The sequence below is a fragment of the Watersipora subatra genome, chromosome 11 (genome assembly GCF_963576615.1).
Source record: "Watersipora subatra chromosome 11, tzWatSuba1.1, whole genome shotgun sequence".
NCBI classification, from domain to species: Eukaryota; Metazoa; Bryozoa; class Gymnolaemata; order Cheilostomatida; family Watersiporidae; genus Watersipora; species Watersipora subatra.
In genome coordinates, this window is record NC_088718.1 from 10,656,860 (window position 1) to 10,681,153 (window position 24,294).

Consider the following 24,294-nt stretch of genomic DNA (forward strand, 5'->3'; position numbering starts at 1 on the left):
CTTTGCTTAAAAATGGAGATATAAATGAACATTTGGCCGTATCGTAGGCCAACCTGGAGAGTTTGCGACAGAAGTGCCTAAAGCGCCATAGATGTGAATAAATCTTGGTGCCACGCATTGTAACTCGCAACAGACGCATGTGAACAATTCAAATTCACGGTTTTATCAAAAAAGAGGCTGAAAACCTTTTAAATTTATTTTCATTTGTTAGCAGCTGGTCTTCACAATTCGAAATGTTAACAAGCATTCATCTTGTCGTAAAAGTATGCCATGCTAATTTTATTGTTATGTGACATCATCACTCATCACATGATAGAAATTATGCATGCATACGTGGGACTTCTAACATGGCATTGATTGAAGGCCTCTTCACACAAAAACCTGAAAATATCTGTAAGAAATAGATGTGGCTGATTCGTTGATGTAAAAAGATGTATCCAATCCTATTGGTCAAAGTCATTGGTCTCCATCATCAACAGTCATTGACATCAAGTGAGTTTCTCATTGGCAATTTGGAGCTGTCTCTCACAGATACAAGGGTAACCAAATCTCACAAAGGTAAAACTTATAACCTCTCACCTGTGTTTTCTAAAAATTATTCGTAGCATTCCTTTCACGTATTGTTAGCTTTTGGCTTGGGTTAGATTAATAGGTATTAACTCTATTTACACCATTTAGAGCAAATTAGACAAAAAAATAGTAAGGTAGGTTATACATGTATGTATTGAAAGAAAAACCTTGTTTTGTATAATGCTGCTCTATAATATGGATTGGCAATGTGTTGGAGTTTAGTATAAGGTGCAATGGTTTTTAGGGAAGTAGAAATGTAATAGACATTCATACAAATTAGAGATACTGTTTGATTATTTTAAACAGCAAATATATAATAACACATTTTGCTCCACAGCTTTAAGGGCGTTCACTGGTATTTACATAAAGGGTTGATTTGCTGGGATCAGTGCACTCATTGCAACAATCTCTAACATATATAGCTTATTTTGGAACTTTTTAAGGTACATGTATAATTGTTACATAAATGTAGGCCTTCAGCATGTTGTTATAGTTTGCATAGTTTGCAATATTTATAATAAAATGCATTTTATTTATACTCATGTATGTAGCTAGTCTGTTTCGGTATTTATGTATGATTGATTATGTTTGTATGCAGGACCACTGGGTATAGTTTTCAGGAGCTCTGTGTGCCTCTGCCTCCGGTACAATTGTGTTTCTAAGTAAAATTACTAGGTCTAGTTTTCAGCTCTGTACTAACGCAAACTTTTTATAAATGGGGATTGAGGAAGCATTACTCAACTAAAATGAAAACATTGAATTGTGCAGGGATTAACTGACTAATGCATCAGATGGCAGCAATAAATCTTTTCATCGCTGCAAAAGCGTTGTGTCACATTCTGTCCATGCTCTGGGCGCATTTAAGTAAGTTCATTGTTATTAAACCTTATAATGTATTGACTTCTAAAGGGTCATTTTCAAAAAGTTTGCCCATTTCAGTTGTTTGCATGCTTCATGTCTTTGCTAGATATTAGGTTAACCAGAGCACCTTCACTACCTTTTTTTTAGACTTAGAACCATAAAGTTAAAAGTTTGAAAATATGTAATTCACAAGAAAAAAATGTGTGGGTCTATTTGTATCACTGGTTTTTAAGTTATCTAAATATGTCACATGCTGTTAGGGTTATTAATATCTTTACATCAGAAGCAGACAAGCATTAATGTAGGTCAGATTTATTAACTATGGGTTGCAGAGTCTAGTAAACACCAAAAATACTACCATGGTACATTTTTTGTGTAGTCTGAAATGTTCTTTGTTAAGAAAATATGGATGGCACTAATTTAGGAGCAATAATCAAAATAATGACGTCGAAATTTTTTGAATTTTTGAAGTCAAGTCTCTATTATGAGTGATAAGAGTTTCATTGTACCATTGAGTCTTGTTTACTTGGCAGCAAGGCACCCTTGACAGCCAATCACATTTGAGAGCCTAAAAGCTTTTTTTCAACTTTATGCCAATGTTGTTTGGCTAATCAACCTTGTGCAAATTGAGTTTGTCATCAAGTCATTCCTGCTGACTACTTTAAACAATTTAGCCTTAGAGCCTGTTTATAATGAGGGCTTTCACATATTTACCTCACTCCGTTACAGTCTATTGGGTTTAATAGCCTAGACTAGGTTGCTTCAACTCTACTGTAAAAAGACTGGTAAACTCAATCCAATCTTAATTCGAGAATTTGAAGCTGAGAGTACTATTTTTTGGAGTAGAAATGACCTTGGCAACATGCATGGCTGTCAAAGTATTTGAGACGGTCAAACATTATCATAACTGATATGCACTCTTCTGATCAACAGGCCTCCACTTGAATATGCACGAGCACTGATCCCCACTTGAACTAGTTTTAAATGACTCTTTGTTAGCTGTCAAAAAATGTTGGCAAGCTCGACAGATTTTTGACAAATGAAGGTCTATTGAGTGAGTTGTCTCATCCTGATGTCTAGACCCATAGCATTATCTATAGCTTATTTGTTTTTAAAGCTATGAGTTTTGCATTCTGAAGGTTGTTGACTCAAGATATGTTTTTATCTGATATAAACTCATACTTCTACAAGATTTGGTAAACAAGCGTAGCAAACATCAAAACTCTCTCAAAATGGCTGATCAACCCATGACATAGTTACAACAGTATCTGTGATAGAATCCATAGTATATTACTCTATTATTAAATGGGTAATGTTGACTAGATAGTATAATTTGTATAATACTTTTGCAACTTGCAGATGATGGATAAGATCGACAACAGGAAGTTGTCAAATGTTTCCATGGCGATATCCTGTGCAGTATTCACAGTGTTTGTAATATCTGGTGCATTATTTGCCACCTTTCTCCTTAACAAACTCGATCTCCTTGAAGCAGAGGTAAGTAGAATCATACAAGAGTACTTTATACATTTGTATAATAATAATATTATACAATGTTTCTTTACAAAATAATGTATTGAATGTTTGTGAATATTTCTTAGTATCAACAATCTATGTAAAATATATTTTTAATATTAAGTATAGTAATATATAATAAAATATATCATTATAAAATATATAATATTTTAAAGTACAGTGTATATATTATAATATAATGTCTAACTATATATTACATAATAAAATATATACTAATTATGAAACGTATTATTTATAGAGTATTTCTAAATTATAGGTAGTTTAGATTCTTTAAGGAATTTAAATAGCTGTTTGGTGAACCACTTGTAAATATATATAAGCGACTACGCATTGGAAGCTGAGATGGCGTAAAGTTAACAATTGTCTTCTCTTACATCTTTACCCATCATTTGGAAAAGAGCAGACAACTATTTTTTATGTTATCCAAATTTGCTGATATGACTTCAACTCATGTCCTAATCTATAACTGTATATCATTCAGTTTGACCAATCAATGAACAGTTCACAAATCGTTAACAATAAGGCTTGTTCGTTGATGTTTTAAAATATCACTTTGAAGCTGTGAATTTTAAATAATTCATCAATAATAAATTTATTGATGAATGTAACTTGTGCATTGAACCACAGGCTAGAAACTAAATTAGAGTTTCATGGAATTAACTAAATACTATATTGTTTAAAAAATAAAATTTTATATTTCAGTTGGTAGAACTTCACATGCTGCCAGCGGCTGACCAATCACATGTAAGTCTCTGTCATTGACCAATCATTGTCGTTGTACTGTGACTAACCAATCATGTACAAGTTTACTGTTGCTGATCAGGCTCGGGCGCCTTTGGCCTTATAGCCCTATACTTCTAACACATAGCTAAACTAACCCTAAACTAACCTCTGCGTATAGTTTCACCTACTTGGGAGACTTGATAGAAGACTACTCCACAATCTAAAGTATGAAAATTGTTTATCTCTCCACAGCAATTATCAGTGTATATGAATTTGATTATTTCTAAAAAGATGCATGCATGTTAGCTGTCCGTGTGAGAATAGCGTGTGATAGATTGAAAAATGAAAGCTGTTATGGCTTATGAGTCCAAAGGGCTTTGCCTGAAAACTACAGGTTCGGGTTTCATCCTCAAAAAGGCTTCTGGTGGCAGAAATGGTATTGTCCTTAAATTGTTTCCTCTGCCAGCTAATTGAGCAGAATCCGTCTTTCCATCTTCTCTCTTCTCGTTCCTTTTTTTTCCTTCAATCAATTTCTTTCCCTCCCTCTCTCCGTCCTTTTTTCCATCCCCTATCTCTCTCCTTTTTCTCTCCTCTCTCTTTCCCTCTCTCTTCCTTTCTTTCCCTCTTTCCTCACTTCTCTTTCCTCTCTTTGCCCTCTCTTTCCGTTTTTCTGCCCTCTCTCTCTCGATTAGCTTTGCCTTTTATCTGACTCAAAAGAAAGCCGCAGCACACAAAGCACTTAATTGATACAACTGCTTTAGTGTTCGGACATAGTTCTAGCTTGCTCTTCTCATCATTGTCAACCATGACAGTTGTTCACCAAAACTACGGTAGGAAGCCAATTTTTATATTTTGGTTATTTTAAACTTTCAAAAGCAACTGTTAGGTCAACGGCACATCTAGTGTTTTCTATGCCACAGGCAGAAATATTTAAAAGAAGCTATGGTAGTTTTACACGAAGAGGCCACAGAAGTGATAGCAGCAGTGATAGCAGTAGTGGCAGCTGGAGCAGTATCAACAGTGGCAGCGATGAGAGCAGTGAAAGAAGTGACAGCACTCAAAGTAGCTACCGTAGCTCAAGCAACAGCGACAGCAGTGATGACTCTAGCTCACCGTACTTGTCCACACATACCGTCTGTCCAGCTGCTTGCCCAGCTGGACCTCCTGGCCCTCCGGGTCCTCCTGGAGACACTGGTGCAATGCCAACACCTATGCCAGGTACACACCACTTACAAGCCAATGTAAACAAAACTTCACACCTTTCATTAATTTTTTTCAATAATTGTAATACTCTTTTCTGCATAAAATGAAAACAATATCTAGCTATTTAAAATATGCTAAAGTCAGCGAAATAAATTGGATAACCAGTTTCTACAGATTTTACAAAGAATAGCTATGAATGCCTTTGTAGTCTGTTTTGAGTTTTCTAAACTATGTTTTTAAAATTGACTTATTTCTCATAGTGGTTTTGGTTCTTCAGGCAAAATTGTGTTTATTCCGGTAATTAGAACTCAATTCTCGGTATTTAATCTATATATAAAATGAAAAAAACTATATATGTAATCGTTTTATTTTACATGCTTTCTCATGACACTTTAAATGACCACATATTGTAGCTATGCTTGTTATGCATAGTTATGCATAGCTCCATGCATAAACATTTCCCTTCCAAGACATTCTATATTTACTATAATAACAGCGATGTCCGTCTGTCCACCCATTTGTCTGAAGCCCGATTTTGAGCTAGAATGAAAGATCGCTTTCAAAGAAACTTCAACTTTTTAACAAAACTTAGCTTAATCAAACGATACTCTAATCATTAGAGTTTAATGTCTACACCAATCAACCAGCTTCAAGTATTTCTGAATAATTGTGCATCTACTTATTCTCTTTGCTTTATCGAGCCACCTGACGATCTCTGATGGTGAACTAAACTGTCGGGTACTAGCACATGTATATACATGCATATTTATAACTATCTGCGCTACACGGCGTTGCCCAAGTATTAAAAAACAGCTTATAAACAGTGGCAAGTAATGTAGTTGCCTGCCACTTGCCATTAGCCTGGCACATTGCCAATGGCTAATTTGAGCAAGCTAGTATTATATTGCTAAACTTACTAATAAGAGCCGTGAGAGCAAGCTTTAGTGAAATTGTATCATAATGTAATGCTATGCGTGTTTCAACCTACAGTAGATAACCACTCATATCGCCCAATGAATTCAATGCATCTCGTGTAGATCAATTGGTTAGTTTATTGCCTGGTAAAAGGGAGGTTCCAAGATTAAATTTTCTGCGATACGGATTCTTCGTTCAAAGATTTTAATGCTTCTGCAGATAGGGTATTTTTATGAAGAAACAACATTGCTAGCCTTGGTTTGAACACATCGGCTTGGAGTATATATTTCTGCAGAGGGTGTGTGAACTTTAACTAATGATTGCAATGATTATTACTGTTAGTACATCTGAACCCCACATGTCTAGGCAAGCATTTATAATTTCCATACCCCAAATTAACCTTTCACCAATACCGCATAGGCCCACCCGGACCTCCGGGTCTTGAAGGAGAGAAAGGCTTACCAGGATATAATGGAGAGCCAGGAGACATCGGTGGGGTCGGTATGTCTGGTAATGCATTAATTGGGCCAGCTGGACCAAAAGGAGATGTTGGAGAGGCTGGTTACTCTGGTGCTAGCTATGCAGGGGCAAAAGGAGAGGCTGGTGACATCGGCTATCAAGGTATTATAATACCTTGATTTACTATAGTAACCTTCAATCGACCTAAAACAGAGAGTAACCTCATTAAAGATGAACTAGCACAACATTTTATTACATTTTATCAAAAAGTATCGGCATTTATTTATCTTGTTATCGAAGTTTAAGGTGGTCTGACTGCCAGTGTGTTTCAAGATTAGCATCAACAAAATTTGATCACGATTAATACACACGGAACTAGCAAAAGTTCGATTAGGACGTCTATATTTGCAAAAAGACCGACAGAATAGAGACGCGTAAAGCTGCAACTTAAACACAATAGCTGATATTAACTATAGCAACGATAGTAACTAGTGGCATCATGTTGTCGTATTTTTCTTCTAAACGTTTCACCATCATCAAGTTTTGTCGATTTTAATCTAGAAACATCCTGGCAGTCAGATAATCTCAAACATCAAAAACAATTGCTAATAATAGATGAATACAGATACTTTCTGATATAATCTACTAAATTTTTGTGTAAGTTCATCTTTTATGCATTTAAAGAACCATCAATCAGCTTTCATTTCCTGTAAAAACTTAGCTAAAAAGCATAAAACAGAAAATAACGAAAGATTTGATTGGATAAAAAGGAAAGCTCCACTCAGGGTAAGACGTTTTAATGATTTTTCTATAAAAGCATTATGATCCAGTTATTGCCTCAGGATCATAGAATATCTTTCATATATATTTTTTAATATTATCCTAATACTATAATAATATACTTTCTAGTATTATAATTTGAAGAAAGTTATCTCCTACAGTGTCACAGTATACTGGATATACCGGGAATTCTATTGTAGCTAATTTGACATATATATCAACAGATCCCAGTTTGTCATTGTGTGTCTGTATATGTCTGTGCATGTCTGTGCGTATCTGTGCATATCTCTGCGTGCCATTGCGTGTCTGTGCTTGTCTGTGCGTATCTGTGCGTGTCTGGGCGCGTCTGCACACATTTGTGTGTGTCTGTGCATATCTGTGCGCGTCTGCGCGCATCTGTGTGTATCTGTGTGCGTCTGCGCACATCTGTGCGTGTCTGTGCGTATGTGTGCGTGTCTGTGCGTATCTGCGTGTGCGTGCGTGTGTGTGTTTGTGCGTATCTGTTAGTCTGCGCAAACACTATGTATTTCCACATTTTATGGCTGACTTCATCCAAGTTTCACTCGCATATACTTTTTGTTTCCTGCCAGGTTTACGTTAAAAACTCCATGTATGTAGTTTCCGAAAACCAGCATCTTAAACAGCCACCTGCAGGCTATCTTATTGAATATGAAAGAAATCCAGGGCATAACCAGGCTTATTGGTAGTTTAAAATGTAAAATTGTCTTAATATTTCTATATTTTGGCAATCTCCTATTATGGATTTGTTTGTTAAAATATTTCATAGGTACTCCTGGTTATTCGGGTGCCAAGGGTGAAATGGGTAACCCTGGGTATGGCAGTGGACCCAAAGGTTATAGAGGGCTAAAAGGAGAGGCTGGAGACACTGGCTTGACTGGAGCGGATGGAATTCGTGGTTCAAAAGGAAGCCGTGGAAGAGTAAGTAACCTCGACACTAGTGTATCACTTATATACATGCTTCATGTCAAATAGAACAGCAGTTTGTATAAAAACAAACTATATAATAACTACTATTAGTATATTATCACCAGTATAAAAGCTATGCAAATATTTTTGTAAGTTTTAGCTAATAATGTATACAGCAATCTATGCTATTTAACGATACAGCTTTTTGTGGTTTCAGTACTTTGTGAGGTAAGTAATATTCATTAAAAAATTAAACATAAAAGATGAATAAAAAAAATTAAGATAACTAAAATACATTAATCTTTTTATACTCTGACCTAATGAGATCCTTTCAGGAGCATCTTTGGGATAGCTGTTTTCAGAATTCGCCATTTTCCTACTACGTTTTGTGAAGTTTAAAACTGTAAAGTGCTTGTGACCCACTGAAAAGAACGTGTTAGGTCAAAAAAGCAACTGGCACAGAAATTAGCATTCAAGCCTAGTCAGTGATTGGTAGATTACCAAGAGAAATATATTAGTATTCCAACGGCAGTTTAAATAGCCACTCATAAATCACAAAGAAAACGATAATAACTATTGATAACTTGATATTGAACAGCAACAAATAATGTTAATATTGATATCATACATTCATGATTAAAAACAACCTTATTACAACTCTCGTCTCCATCAGTCCAAGAATATTTTTAGATAAAAACAATATCAACATTGATAATATTAGTAAGTCTGTGAAAATCGGTGAATGGTGTGCGATGAGTATAGTGGAAGTTACTCAAACTTTTGTTCAGGTTTTTTTTTTAACTTACAAACTTTAGTGCTCTGCATACATAATAAATTAGTTGGGGGTTTGTTCTTGCGGTCTCTACAGCAATCGGCTTCACTTCCGTTTTTCGTTCTACTTCGCCCCTTCATAATGCCTGTTAACCGCCGTCGAGCCTCAGGTTGTCTCATGAACTTGAGACATAGAGGAAAATGCTTACAATTAATGCAACAGTGACTTTATTAGATATGAGTTAATTAATTTCTATTTTGAGGATTTTTACCTACCCCCTTCCCAGGCATCAGTCCCGGTTAACCACAGAGGAATTACCAATATCGAACGTTTGTTATCTTTATCAGCAAGTCTAGATTAAAAATTATATCTAAATATTTTATTTCCTGTTATTGGTAGTCATTAATCTATTAACCTGGCATCTTGGCGCATGTTGAAATTTCTGTCAATAAAGTATTTATAACAGAGTCTAGTACTTTGTACTCAAGCTAAACAAAGTAAATGTTGGTAAAACCATATTGTAAACTTTGGGCAAGTAAACCACATATTTGTGTCTAAAATAGTTTGTTCAATTAACACCATTAACAGATTAACACCTTGGCCTAAACAGATTAACACCTTGGCCTAAACAGATTAACGTTGACAATTATGAAACAGGGTTTTTGATACCGAATATTGCTTAAGTAATATTTTTAGTATTTACATAGAAGTAGGCCAAAACAGTGAAACATTAAGTCAATATGCTAAAAATTTTAAGAAGGTTCTGTAATAGCAGTCATCACGTTGAACTAGTTATCGATGACGGCGAGAAAGTATTCCTTTGTGGTAGCTCTTTGAGGTTAATAATTTATAAGATTTTAGCTTTAAATCCTTATTTTATCATGGTTGTGTCGCAAACTTTTAACTCTTATTAAATTTTAGTCGTACAGAGGCCTAAAAGGTGCACCAGGTTCCCCCGGTGCCACTGGATTTCCTGGACTTAAAGGAAAAAATGGTGAAGTTGGTTTTGGAATAAAGGGTAAAAAAACTCTACAAATTTAACTAGCTCACTCTGTTAGTTCTCAGTACTGTTTCCTGTTAGTTTTAGTGATAAGTTTATGAGTTGTAATGAGCCTCTTTTGACTTAAAAACCAGTTATATTGCATGTTTGCATATAATTCTCAAGTGTTTTTTTGTATTTTCTCCAATTGCTTACTTTAGAAATTCTAGCAGTTTAGACCACAGTGCATACATATTAATGCGAACAGCGAGCTGTTGACTAAATTTACCGGTTTTTTTAATTATTATTTTATTATCCAGTTTTAGCTTCTAAACCTCTGGTTGCTAATTAATAGAATTCATGACTTGGACTCGTACAACTTCTGACTGCAAGTTATTTATAGGCTTGCTAAACTTTACCTTGTCTATTTGCAAAGCTACGCCTAAATTTGATAATGACTTACAAGAGGGCTATTAATACTTTACTTACCAGCCCCTTGAGTCGAGCTGACACCTACCACCTCTTAAATCGCATAGTTTCTCAGGTGCTAACTGCCTAAGCTTATCTTATTAGAAAGACATGTCAAAGCAGGTGGTTGATGTCTATTTGCTGATTGAAAGTAGGCTTTGGAATGTCAGCTGTTAACATTAAAAATCTGTTACAAGGGGTAGCATAAATCTTGGTAGAATTATTTCTTGAAGCTAAAAAACTAAAATTATATTTATAGTATAAGTTATGAGAAGCAATTATTCATATTCGTAAAGTTGTTCTTCAATTTTTATTTGTCCGGTTTTGTTGTTGGAGCTATCGGTTCCATCAGCTGGCTCAATGTGTTTGTTTAGGAGTTGTCTGTCTTTTTTAATTGAGTATTGCTGAGATGATTTATTAAAGGTTGACTTGCAACAAAATTCACTTTACAGTTATTTGGTATCAAAAGATTCACCATGTCTTACTCTGTTGTGTTGTAGGTGCAAAATACGTGAAAATGTGATTACAAGCTCTTAAAAGCTCAAAGCTTTTAGCTTTTAAAAGCTTGTAATCACTTTTCTACATATTTGGCACCTACAACACAGCAGAGTAAGACATAGTGAATCTTTTGATACCAAATAACTGTAATGTGAATTTTGTTGCAAGTCTACCTTTAAATTTCTAATCAGTGATAGAGCGACACTTGTTTCACTACGCTGTCACTCTATGAAAACTTTTTAGTTATGAGACAGAAACCTATGACTGTATGCTCGTTGCGGTAGGTGCTTCTGGAAGAAATGGAAAAAATGGCAGACCTGGTGCTAATGGCAAAAAGGGAAATGACATCATTGGCCAAAAGGGGACAAAAGGAAATCATGGTCGCCCAGGTAGGGTAGGTGTGAGTATTCAAGGAAACCAAGGGTCTCCCGGACTTACAGGAGCCAAAGGGAACCAGGGAGATAATGGATACGGCAGGCCTGGAAGAAAGGGTAAATATTGCGCCTTTAGATGGAACAGCTATAGGCTGGCCGTCATAAAGCAGTCTCAGTAAGCTTGCTGTCTGTTGCTTGCTGCAAAAAATTGCAGAAACAAGACAACAAGTTTCTCAGCTGTGTAGTCAACATCTTTGATCAGATGCAAGTACTAGATTTAATAGATGCTCCTCACAAACAGGTTGCGCTTGTAACTGTCACATTGTGTAAGGATATTTACTTTGAACATTTGCACTCAGAAACATTATATGCACAATTGTTTTTATAAAATAAAAAATACGCTAAGAGAGTGTTATAAAAAATAGTTAGTAAATGGAAAAATTGTGATCGACTCACTCCATCTGATATCGGTAGTTATCACCACTTGCTCTAAAAGACAATTATTTGAAGTTGCTTCAAAAGCTGCTAGCATTGTTTCCAGTTATACAGAGTTCACGGTTTCCTGCAACGCACCGTTTACTTTATTTATGAATGGAGTATACTACTTGCCTGTTCACTACATTTCTAAAAAGGGCTCTCACCTGACAGCATGCTTGAAGCTGCCCTAGTAAAGTAGTAAACTAAAAACTAACAATTGTTGGCAGCAAGCCTGATATGATAATGTTATTCCTATCAACTTTATCTTGTGTAGATTTACAATTGAGTTATAACCCTAATTCACTGCTGTTTTGATCCTGTCACTGCTCTACAGGAGTTTACCCAAAATCTATGTTCAACTGCCGTGGTCGCATTTGTGCAAAACTTAGAGTGTAGTAACTGAATTTTATTGATTTGTGACAACATAACCAGCAATCGCTGGTACTTCTATGACATTGACAGCGATATCCAAATATTTCTTTCAAAAATTAGCCTATATTTGCGAAACAAATTGTAATTTGTGATTAAAAATTTCACAGTCAAAAACATTAAAACCTTTCCGAATGCTCGAACTTTCTAGTTGTAATATGGCTTCCACAAGCACCTCCATTGTTAAAAAAAGAAGAATAGTTTTTTCCTGATGACATTATAGGTGGTTCAGATTCAGTGTTAACTTCATACTCAAATAATGAAAGTGAGACAGTACTGACTCTGACGATGGTGAAAGTAATAGTGTTGTAAGCATTTTAGCGATCATAGCTTCACATAGCTTTAACAATGCACAAAGTATTGATACATGGACTTTTTTAATAGTTCTGTTTGTTAACATGTTGGCGGTATAAAATTTGTAACAAAAATGTTTTAGATAGTATTTGAAGTTAAAAAAGTGTATAAGTATCATGCAGCTAAATCAGCAATTTTCAGTAAAATGGCTGGCGGAGGTCACAATCTAAATTTGTACATAAAATAGCAGTAAAGGGATTAAAAGTGTGGAATTTGAAAACAATCAGCTTGTCGGTAAAACTAGTGCCTTTGAATCCAGTTCTGGTTAACAATCATATCTTTCCACGAGGCTTACTATGTTATTCCTCAAACTCTATAGACCTCGAGTACACTCCTTCTAGCATACTTTGTGTGATCTGTTTATATGCAAGGCTTGAATCGAGCAGTTTCTATGCATAAACTAACTTAATGCATTTTGGGGCTAAGCTCATATGTCAATTCACTCGCATCTCAAGGCACTATTTCCTATATAAAATAACTAAGTAAAAATTAATCCGTTATCATATAATGAAAAAACAATCTAAAGAGGATGTTGCAATGGAAAGTGTTTTTAATTGTTATAATTCAGTACGTACATTAACAAAGTAACAAATACTTGTTTAGCAATTATGATCTGCAATAAAATCTAATATTACTATGTACACTACTAAATGAAATACTACTATTTTTAAAGGTTTTATGGTAAATCAATCGTAAGGGTTCTGAACTTCTATTAGCCAAGGTATTGTGCAAATGGAACTTTCATCAATGATTTTATGGTGTAATTTTTCACAGTTGTTTTACTTAATGAAAATATAAAACTCAATTAACAAAAAAATTAGAGATTTAACAGCATTTATGTTAATCAAAATAAATACGTGCAACAATAATTTTAACATAACAAAAAGATTTTGAAATGAATTGGCATTATTTAGAAAGGTTTAACTACATGAGCTTCCAAGGATGAGGACTTTTAATAAATACGCAACTCAACATATCTTCTCAGAGGTGAGCTCCATTTCTGTGTTCCCAGGAGCAAAGGGTGAGCCTGGTTTAGCTGGAGTTCAAGGACCTGCAGGTACTTTTGGGCTACCTGGTGCAAAAGGACCTCAAGGTGATCGAGGAAGGCGGTACAGAGGATATAAAGGAGAAGCCGGTCATGCTGGTTTCCCTGGACCAGATGGTATAGATGTTGTTGGTCAGAAAGGTAACACTTGGTGTATCTGCGCTTCTACCTAACAACGCAATTTATCAGAGTAGTAAGTGACAGCTTATTGCCTAAAATAGACTGTGTTCATAAAGATGGTACTTTATCCATGCTGTTGTTTTAGGAGAGAAAGGAGAGCCTGGTTTTAGAGGATATAATGGCATGAAGGGAAACCAAGGAAATCCTGGAGTACCTGGTTATGGACGAGGGCCTAAAGGTGTAAATGGTAATCCTGGACAAAGGGGAAGGCATGGTGCAGCTGGACCACCTGGTGCTAAAGGAGATAAAGGTACTAGAGGAAAGGTGAGAATAGAGCTATAGGTGTAATAAGGTTACACACTGATAGTTGATGATTTAGGAGATGCAAGGATTACCTAGGAAGGACAACTTCAGAAAGAATATACCATAATACCTTTAATTGAACGCCAACTCTAATTGAATGCCACCTCTACTTGAACGCCACCTCCATTTGACCACCACCTTGAAAGAAGAGTTAAAAAATGGTGTGCCACTCTCTAATAGAACACCACTTCTATTTGACCTCAACCTTGACATTAATTGATTTTTACGAGTGCATAATATCAATTGATCAGTAGAAAAGTGTCCACAAAATTGGACAAATAATGAATCATTTACATCAACAACAATTAATTCTCTTGCTGTACAATTTCAAAGCCTTTCGTTTTTTGTTAAAATTTTAAGAGCAACACCATAGCAATAGTTGATAATTGCGTGACAGCGACAGCGGTAGCGACAGCAATAACGGTAGCAACAATTGAGAGCAGCAATGGCAGGAAAGAAGGTAGCGGCATGGACAGCTGTTAGGCTCAATGTTGAAATAAAGGCCTCAGCACGTCTGTTCCAATATGATCTGTCCCTCACTGATCTCTCTATTTCAAGCTTATCTTTGTTAAATTTTATCTATTTCATCTGGCCTTCTATGTTCAGTCACCTTCTTATGTTAATGTATTCATACAATTCCAAAAGAAATAGTTTACTGTTTTGATGAAGGTGAGTTAGTTAGTCAAGTTTGTCTACCATCAGAGCAAGTTTGTCAATTTTTTATATTCCAACAGAACTCACAGATAAGGTGGCTAGACAAACTGATTGAAAATATTATCTTATAAGGACAAAGGCAAACAAAACTTATTGTGTAACTTCTGAACTTTACTTTTTCCTATTTAAAAATTAAGAAAACAATAATTTTATTATCGATTTATTTTGTTCCTGACTATTTAAAACAAAATGTTATCATTGGAAATGACCTTGAATGAGAAACTGCATTGGACCTTATACTATCCAAAATTACATTTTGATAGTGGATATTGAGAAAAAAAACATTTGTATTCATCATTATCCATCACAGGCTGTAAAACATTAAAATGTGTTATAAAGTTTTCGGAAGCAAAATAAAAATTAGGTAGATTTCTCTTGCAGAAGGCAACATCAACTATGATGCCAGTTTTATGAGCTAAAGTAAGTGCAAGCAAAAAAATTTACAAAAAGCTCGCTACTTCCAAAATACTCTTCGTGACAGTAAGTTACTACCCTAGGACACTTATATTTTGCTAGTATTTAGTTTCGTGAGTAGCATACAGAGTAAAATTTTGCTGAAACTTAATTTCGCAGCTCTGATGAGTGCGAAAATATAGTGATGTGAAAATAAATGCAGTGGAACAAACATAATTCGATTCCTCAGGTTCAGTTCACCGATAAGTAAAAAATTTCAATTTGGGACTAGTTTGTAATTGTGAACCACAGGTAGAATGGTGTGGGCGAGGTTGATAATGCAATCTTATCGATTGCTGCTATTTGTTTTTTGGACTATCAATGAACAAATCTATTTAATTTCGCGTTTTCGCTCGTTCGTTATGATAGTTCAGTTTCGCACATGAACTTTTTGCGAGAGGATGACTCCGCGAAAACGCAAAAGTTAGATGAGGCGAATACATAAGTGTCCTAGGGTAATTTGCTGTGAACAAGTGGTTACGACTCAGTTGAAACAAGCACCAGCATATCAACTTGTGATGTGTGATGGCTTCTTGCAGACGCAGTATGGGTTAAAAGGTGAACCCGGAGAAATGGGATATCCGGGACATAAGGGAGCGCCTGGACTCAAGGGTGAGCCTGGAATTGGACATAAAGGTTGGTTTATTTGAGTTACTGCTGAACTAAATTGGCAGCCTGCCAGCTTTGATTTTTATATTACCGTAACTTCCAGCGGAAAAACAAATAATATAAAAACTCATTTTTTTTCGATCTTACTTTGTTTGAAAGGTAATAAAGTTGTGAACGGATTGTTGATGAATGATTATGATGTTCGCTTAGCTCCCTGCAAGCAGAGGCTGTGTGTGTTTTTAAGAATATTGTTAAGAAAGCATTTGAGACCATCAACATGTTCAAATGCAGAGAGCAATTTATAAGTTACTCCTATTACTACCAGTGACCTTTAATGGGAATTGAACCCCAAGCTGTTGCTTCCATTATCAGGCACTTCAGACCACAAGGCCACGGCTGCTCTCCGGTAGGGAACACTATGACGGAGAAGATAATACACAAAACTCAAAATACCAGTGTGTCAGGCCTTTGAGTTGAAAGAACTTAGAAACGACTAACTGTTACAATTACATATTTTACATATGTTTGTAGGATCAAATGGCGACCCTGGACCTACCGGAAGCCCCGGCCCCAAAGGACCACTCGGCGCTAGCATTCCAGGAAACCCAGGAAACAGAGGTTCACCTGGTTCTCCTGGTGCTGGCTTTCATGGAGCTTCTGGCGTGCCTGGAAAAAGCTATCCAGGAGCTAAAGGTATATTTCATTTGCCGCTTTTTATAGTTGATTTGCTTGTCTAAGGCTCATAGTTAAGCATGGGGCCCGCAGAACAATGCATCTCACAAATTTACAAATATTCTATTGGAGGAGGTAAACTGACGTGTATATACAGTACTTTTTACAGTCTCGTTTGTACTAGAGCTGTTTAAGTTTTCCATAACGACACAACTCCTTCAATTTTTTCTCATTATCAGCTTTTCTCTGGTTGTTGGTGAATACCCAAAGCCTTGTCTCTCAATCTACGGCAGAAGACTTTATTTGGCAACAGTATAGTTTTAAGGATACACGGTACACAGTCTACACCTACACACAGCGTACAGAAAAAACTCGATTAGCATTTTGTCACAGTTGAACAAAAATAAGGACGATAAACATTGTGATAATGTTAACCGGCTTTTACGTAAACTCCACATATAATAAAGAATTTATGTAAAGTTTAGTTATTATATTATTGCTTAAGTTTATAGAAGAGTTTTGTATTTCATAAGAAATTCCATATAACGTGAAGTGTCTTGTCAGTGAAAGTTTATAAAGCCAGTTCCTATAGCCAGCGTTAAAATATTGTTTTCTCTCTTACCTCACTTGGGAGAAAAAACAGCATATAGGATATTTATTGTTTTTTTACTTTATTTCAGGCACAAACAAATTTTTTCATTGCTATGAAGAAAAGCAGTGAAAAATAGTTGGTCAACCCGCAGCAAATCTCATCAAACAGAATAAAACAGTATTTGACCATTATTCGGGCTGAAACTATAAAGTTTCATACTATTTTAAAAACTCGTAAAAACACTCGTAGTAGTATCATATCCGTCGAACACATGTTAATAATCATTTCATAACTCAAAATATGCTGGAAATTGTAGTTAGTATCATAAAACTTTTCATTTGCATCGCAATCATTTATGACCTCCCAACGAACGAGTTGTATCATTTTTGCGATGCCGGTTTAATAAGTATTTTTATTATAGCGAAGGAAGTAGATCAAGATATTTAAAAACTTTTACAAATGGAAGTGAAATTTCTGGTCTAACAATCTGTGCAAAAATTAATTCGATTGATTTATGCTGTTACTTAGAAACAGCTTTTGTAAACAGAGTCATGTGAATGCCAGAATTTTGGCGGTTAGGGATTCTGACATACCCTACACAATGCCAGAATACCAGCCGTTAGGGCTAAAAGGGTTAAACAGAAGTAAGATTTGCTGTCTACTAGTGTTCTGTTGGGAAAGATCTGTGAACACCAGGTTGGAGTTTAGAACCTGAAAATACTACTGTTAGAGGCAGGAAGACTATACAATTTTACATTACATCACTGCTAATTCAACGTGGCTATTAAAATGTAATTTGAGTCATTGTATTAGCTTGAAAAGTAAACAAATTTTAAAACTATTCTTTAAATGTATAATTAACAAAACTTGTCTCTATGGAAACAAACATAGGTGACAGTTGTGCCGCCGTGTTGTACAAAAAGCCAACAAGACTGCATCATTTTATTTTCTTAAATTGTTAAATAGTTGAATTTAAATATTCCAAATAGATCCTAACTTATAGATTTTCTACTAGCCACTTTTTCATCTACAGGTCCAACTGGTGAACCAGGACCACGTGGACCTGATGGACCGCGTGGACCTGATGGACCCAAAGGACGGAGCTACATTAAAGACAGCTCATCAGAGGAAAGCTCTCAAGGTATAGCAAAGGTCACAAAGTAGAGTCACAATAATTATTATGTTACATATTATATATACAGTATAATAACTATGTATAATTTGTAATAAAGCATATTATATATAATATTTATTATTATTTATTATTATTATTTATGCTATAATAATTATAATTATGATTATATATTATAACTATAATTATAATAATTATATATAATTATTATATATAATATAATAATTATATATAGTATATATATTAAATAAATATTATATATAGTATTATAATTTTATAATTACAAATTAACAATATTTTAGCTTAAGGAATGACTACTGAATTGATCTGCATGTTTTACAGACACTTCTGAGGATTCTGGTTACAATGGAATGTCAAGAACTACTGGGTGGGAACAATCTGATAGCATTTCAGAAGGTAAGTTTTTATTGTTTTACTTGTAATATAGTCTTGTAATACCCTAGCGGTCTGGTGTACTGTAAGAGATCATCAGGTGTGACGATAAAGCACAGAGAATGTTTATATGCACAATGATTCCAGAACGTCAAAAGGCAGTTGTTTAGTGCAGGTGATAGAAGGTTGGTATACCCAGCTGAATGTCACGAGTTTGAAACCCAGACTGTGCCATGTTTTTTCTCAACCTTCTATATGCACAATTATTTGGACGTGCTGAAGCGGGTGTTACGGTGTCAGGCTCGTAAGCCAAATGGTATGAGTTCAAATCTCATAAGCAGCAATAATTTACTGGATTACTGTGGTTACAGAAGGAAAGGTCACATTATAGACCATTAGTATTGGGGAATCAAAATTTCATAATGTTTTTAGCCTTGAATGACAACAGATAGACACTCCAGCAGTTCTCTACCAAAAGCTCAACAGTGGTTTAAATTGAGCACAGTATGTTTTAGTGTCATAGAATGTTCTAAAAAGGTAGTGCAACATTAGTTTTCATCGGTGCCAAGTTACAAAACCTGAAACTAGAAAAATAGAGACCACACCTGTGGTATTCCCCACTTAACATAATAGCTAATTGTATAATTCATTTTTTCAAATATTTCTGTTTTACAGCAGAGGATGAAATCAGTGCAGGATATAACAGCAATAGATGGCATAGGGGAGACAAATCCTCAGATGAAAGTTCATCTCAAGAAGAAACAATTGTTCAAGGTGAAGGTTCCTTCTATTCAAAAAGCTGAAGAAGATAATAATTGCTAGACACAATTGTTTTATTGACATTTTGAATGAAGATTATGCATAATTAGAATTGTTAAGACCGCTCTTTGACCTACATATATTTGAAATATAGATGACCTATTTTTTACCGATGTTTGACCCATGTTTGACCTATGTCTGACCTGTAGTTAACCTATGTTTTGCTTATGTTTCACTTATGTTTGACCCATGTTTGACCTATGTTTGACCTAAGGTTGACCTATGTTTGACCCATGTTTGACCTATAGTTGACCTATGTTTTACCTATTTTTGACCCATATTTGGCCTATGTTTTACCTATGTTCAATCAAGAATGTGCAGATAGCTACATATCATTAGACTTTAAAGTTTATTAAAGTCATCTTTTTGAAGTTCATAGGCATTTCATTAAACTTTTTACTGAAATAAAATTCTGAGGTACTTATAGAACATTTTTAATGCAGTCATGTCTAAACTTGCCAATTTACCAGAATATGACAACTCCCATCTTAAACCAAATGATTGGTGTGGTTGAAATGCAATAATTTTTAAGTAAATAAGCCAAAAAATCAACTTCTTTTGTAGGTATTAATAGGATATATAGATTTTTTCGAAGAGGAAGGCACTCAGATGACAGTTCTTCATCAGAAGGTAACCTTTGACTTACCTTCGTTAAAAACTTTGTTGTTATGTCTAAACTAAAGTGCTACGCACTACACTCTGTGTTATATACAGTGAACACCTCTACAACATGAACTTGCTTTTATGTGAATTCTTCTGAACTTAAAGAATTTATGTAAAGATTTTGTTTCGTATTACATAAGAAATTTGTTATAAATCAAATCGGTGTAAGTGCTTAAATTTTATTTGAATAACAAGAGTCCTACAGTCAGCCTTGAAACATCGTTTTCCACACATAGAAGAGAAAGGATATATCTAAGGATATATATTATATTAGTTTACTTTACTGTAGGTATACACAATTTCTTTTCATAAACATAAACCTCAAAAGATGGTGCCGGAAGATGCTTGTAGAGCTGTAACGAAAATAGACATGAAGTGAGAATAGAAGTAATATGGGGAACAAACTATCAAATATTGCTAAGTTATATCTGTAATGCATGGTGGGGCAACTCCCTTTTGTTAGCATTGTCAGGCTTTTGATTGGATTAAAATATCAACAGTCTTAAGGTAGAAATGATGATAGTGATATCTTACTCTAACCTAGACTGAGGTCAAGGCTAAGCTGATTTAGGTTGCTGATTTCTTTTTTTTCTATATACAGTGAAACTCGGATAACTCAAACTTCAAGGGACCGAGCAAAAGTGTTCGAGTTATTTGAGCGTTCGAGTTATCAGGACAGTCATAAGTGCACATATTTATCAGTAGATACATGTACATATACAAACTATATATCAATCAAAAGCATAGATTGCTTGTTGCAAGTTAAAGGGTCTCTCGTGTGAAGTTTTAAATATTTTTAATCAGAAAGTATAGATATTTTTCTATTACTTGAGATTTGTTTGTTGTTTTAGGTGATGTGACTGCTAGGACGTTCTCAGATTAAAATTGGCAAAACTTGATCGCGGTTAAAACGCTCAGAAAAAATACATGCATATTTTTCTACCGAGCGTTTTAACCAAGATCAATTTTGCAGTACGTCAGTTATTACAAAACTGCTTTACTATTAAAAACCCATTATCAATTTTGCCGATTTTATTTTAAATTTATCCAAATTTTACCTTGCTTTTCTTGCTTTCGGAGGGCTATCGCTAAAGGTAGGGCCACACGAGACAAAATTCTTACGGATTCGGCGAAATTTGGACGAAATGATTCGTACGAATTGACATTTGGACGAATTCGTCCATCGTTGGTTGCGCACGATGAACGAATCCTGAATTGGACGAAACGTCAGAAATTCCTACGAATCGTTATTTGATTGGTCGGTTGAAAAGGTTAGTTAAATGTTGAAGGTCGTTTTCTTTTGCGCATGTTTGTACTGAAGCAAATGATTGAAATGGAATCGGCTTCAATTTATCACCGGGTTCTGATTGGCTAGTTGAAAGTTAGTTTCATACGAATCCGTGGTGGGGAAACTCCGTGTAGCAGGTCAGAAATTTCGTACGAATGGAATTTCCCAGATTAGTTGAAATTACACGATACGTGTGGCCTTACCTTTAGCGAATGTTTGGTAAAATTTGATTTTTGCAAACCTTTAGAAATGTCGTTAATGAAAATATTTTGCCGATGTTGGTAATAACGATGCCTAAGAACTACTAAAAGTCGATGTTTATCTCTATGGCTTGGAATAAAGTGATATTCTAAAGCGATAGTAACAACCATCTCGGTAGCCATTTGACAAAAAGCTGTTCGAGTTAACGGAGTTTCGGTCGAGTTATCTAAAGCCATTTATCATTACGTGGGAATGGACCAAACAAATACGTTGAGTTAACCGTGTTTTCGAGTTATCCGAGGGCGTGTTATCCACGTTTCACTGTATTTTACTTTTCATTTCTAGTTTTTTAGTTTTTCTAATTTTACGTACAAATCTGAATTGTTTTGAAAATTTTCAATTATCATGTTTGAAATTGGTGAAATATTTGCTTAATTTTTACCTTGCTTATTGAAAATTTTATAGGCCTACAATATGGTGATTCTTAATAGAAATTTTCTAACATCCAGAAAGGTTTGGTTACAATATTTTGTATTTGATATGACATTCTGCAAGAAAGGTCTAAACTAAAGGTCTATCATATTTTATTTGCTGTCTAGAGGTGTGTGTAAGTTTAGATTCAGAGATCCTGCGTTAGTGTGGAGGTAGAGGTGGTGACAGTAATAACTTAATCTATTTTAAACTTGGTTAAGTTCAAGCTGACATACATGTAGGTTACCGATTTTTGTTATTTTGATGTGTTGTACCTTTTACTTTTAGTTTACGCTAGTCTCTTAACTTTTTTACTGCAAAACCAAATTGTTTTGAGAAATTCTGACAGTCATATTTTAGAAATTACTTAGAGTTTGGAGTCAAACAGTTTTTTAGATTACTTATTGAAAATCTCATGCATTAAACTTATCGTCAATAGAAATTTTCTAGCATTTAAAAGATTGACTGCGATATTTTGCACTGAGCATGACATTTCTAAAAAAAAGCTCTTTAAGTCATTGTACCAAATTTAATTTGCTGTCTAGTGCAAAGGCTGATTTTTGTGATTTACAGGTGAATCGAGTGAACACAGAAGGAGCAGAGGAAACAGCGTAGATGGCTACTAGTGACTCTTGATAAAGATAATTTTTCAAAAATTATGTAACCATAACTACAGTGTTTGAGTTTTGTAAATATTCATTGATTCAATTAATTGTAGGTATCTATTGAATCTATTGATTCAATGAATTGTAGATTTTTATTGAATCTATTTATTCAATGAATTTAAATGTAATAAAATTTTATACAGGATTAAGAATCTTTCCTTCTATTTAAATGTAATTCTACAAATAACTTTATTACATAAAAAAGACTAAATTGTTCTACAATTCCCTCCGGTTCTATATTTTTCATGAACTGATTTACATCTTAAGAACACCTAAGCCATGTTTATAACAAAAGTTGGGGGTGATGCTTGTTTTGTGAGTCTGGTCTGCCACGACTTTTATGTACTCTATTTCAGTAAGCGTGTTAGAAATTATTTATTACAGAAAAGGGGAGTAAGTGAAGATGAATGTCGTCTAGCACTTCGTTGACCCATTAAATATTTGTAGTAGCACTATTTACAAGTTATGTTAGCTCGGAAATGACGGTAGATTAATTCCCGAAAGGCAATTGGTGACAGGAATGACATCCACCCTTAAATTGCTCTCTGCAAATAAGCGTGTCTCTAGTCATTGAGGTTACCTTGCCTCTGGACCCAGACATGTCCAACCAAGATAACAGAGTTTGTGCAACAATTTATATACATATAAATCTCAGTGTTAGTCATTTGTCTGTTGATCTGTTTGTTGTTCCATCATTTGTCTTTCCAGTTATAGCGGTAGTTTTAGGAATGAATAATGCCTGTTCACAGGTCATTGATAGTTTACATCTAACACTTCAAATTATTCAAAGTTATGCCATCTTTTTTAGATAAGTTTAGTCAGATTTGCAGTGATCAAAAATTTTATTTTTGAAATAATTTTTAGTCCAAGCAATTACTCCACATATTATTAGTCTAGAGTTCTTTTGTATCATTAAATTTGACTTATTTTAATATGTTTAGTTGTAGAAATGCTTTTGAAGATACATAGAATAATCCATTCTTTTATACTATTTATTACTACATCTATACATATATTTCTCAAAGTTGTTATGTGTGTTGTTCCAGCTATAGTTATTAAATCCTGGATTAAAGAACTCGTATTGCAGAAGATTTCATCTCGGCACCTCCGTTTCACTAGTTTAGACGCCTTACCATTTCAGCCACACAAACTTGATAGATTCACTAGACGATAGATGTTGCTATATGAGAGCAAATACGCTACCGCTTTCCGTCACGATGTAAAGTGATGGCGTAACGTAATGATAAGCAGTAGCTCTTATTAGTACGCTTACTCAAATTATTCATTGGCATTTTGCCAAGCTAATAGCGAGTGGCAGGCAACTCTCATTACCTCTCATTGTAGCACAGTTACAAGCTCATGTAGCACAGCTAGTAAATGTACTTATGGTAATCTTGAATCTCTTCTTTTTATGCATGTACATGTATACAGTCTTCTAATCTAGTTGTAAGTATTTCAACTGTTGCATGTCTAAGATGAGTTGTGCTTAATGATTCCTAGCTTACAGATGAACTCCCTCAAAATTGTAGTAAAGTTCATCAGAAAGTATTGGTATTTTTTTATCATTTGCAATTGTTTTTGATGTTTGAGGTGATCTGACTGCCAGGATGTTTTAAGATAAAAATCACCAAATTTGAGTGCAGTTAAAACGCTCAGTAAGATAGTATGTGTGAAATGACATCACTAATTGTTATCATTGCTATAGTTGATATCAGCTATTGTGTTCAAGTTGCAGAGTTACGTGTCTCTATTCTGCCAGTCTCTTTACA

At 34.8% G+C, this 24,294-nt stretch overlaps 2 protein-coding genes across 3 annotated transcripts in view; both read left to right on the forward strand.

Moving 5' to 3' along the window:
* Nucleotides 1-24,294, forward strand: part of LOC137408758 (collagen alpha-1(III) chain-like) — a 340,292-nt gene that overhangs the window by 242,405 nt on the left and 73,593 nt on the right. The window lies entirely within an intron of this gene.
* LOC137408757 (collagen alpha-1(III) chain-like) lies at nucleotides 519-22,652 on the forward strand. Of its 2 annotated transcripts, none has more exons than XM_068095339.1 (17): nucleotides 519-558; nucleotides 2,791-2,928; nucleotides 3,670-3,711; nucleotides 4,611-4,908; nucleotides 6,229-6,429; nucleotides 7,835-7,986; nucleotides 9,668-9,764; nucleotides 10,976-11,182; nucleotides 13,338-13,511; nucleotides 13,636-13,814; nucleotides 15,560-15,656; nucleotides 16,161-16,322; nucleotides 17,927-18,034; nucleotides 18,368-18,442; nucleotides 19,094-19,192; nucleotides 19,802-19,867; nucleotides 22,434-22,652. In XM_068095339.1, the coding sequence occupies exons 2-17, from the start codon at nucleotides 2,791-2,793 to the stop codon at nucleotides 22,484-22,486; spliced, it is 2,148 nt and encodes a 715-aa protein (XP_067951440.1). In that variant the 5' UTR covers nucleotides 519-558; the 3' UTR covers nucleotides 22,487-22,652. The 2 variants fall into 2 exon arrangements, with proteins under 2 accessions (XP_067951440.1, XP_067951442.1); XM_068095341.1 differs by having other exon boundaries at nucleotides 19,097-19,192.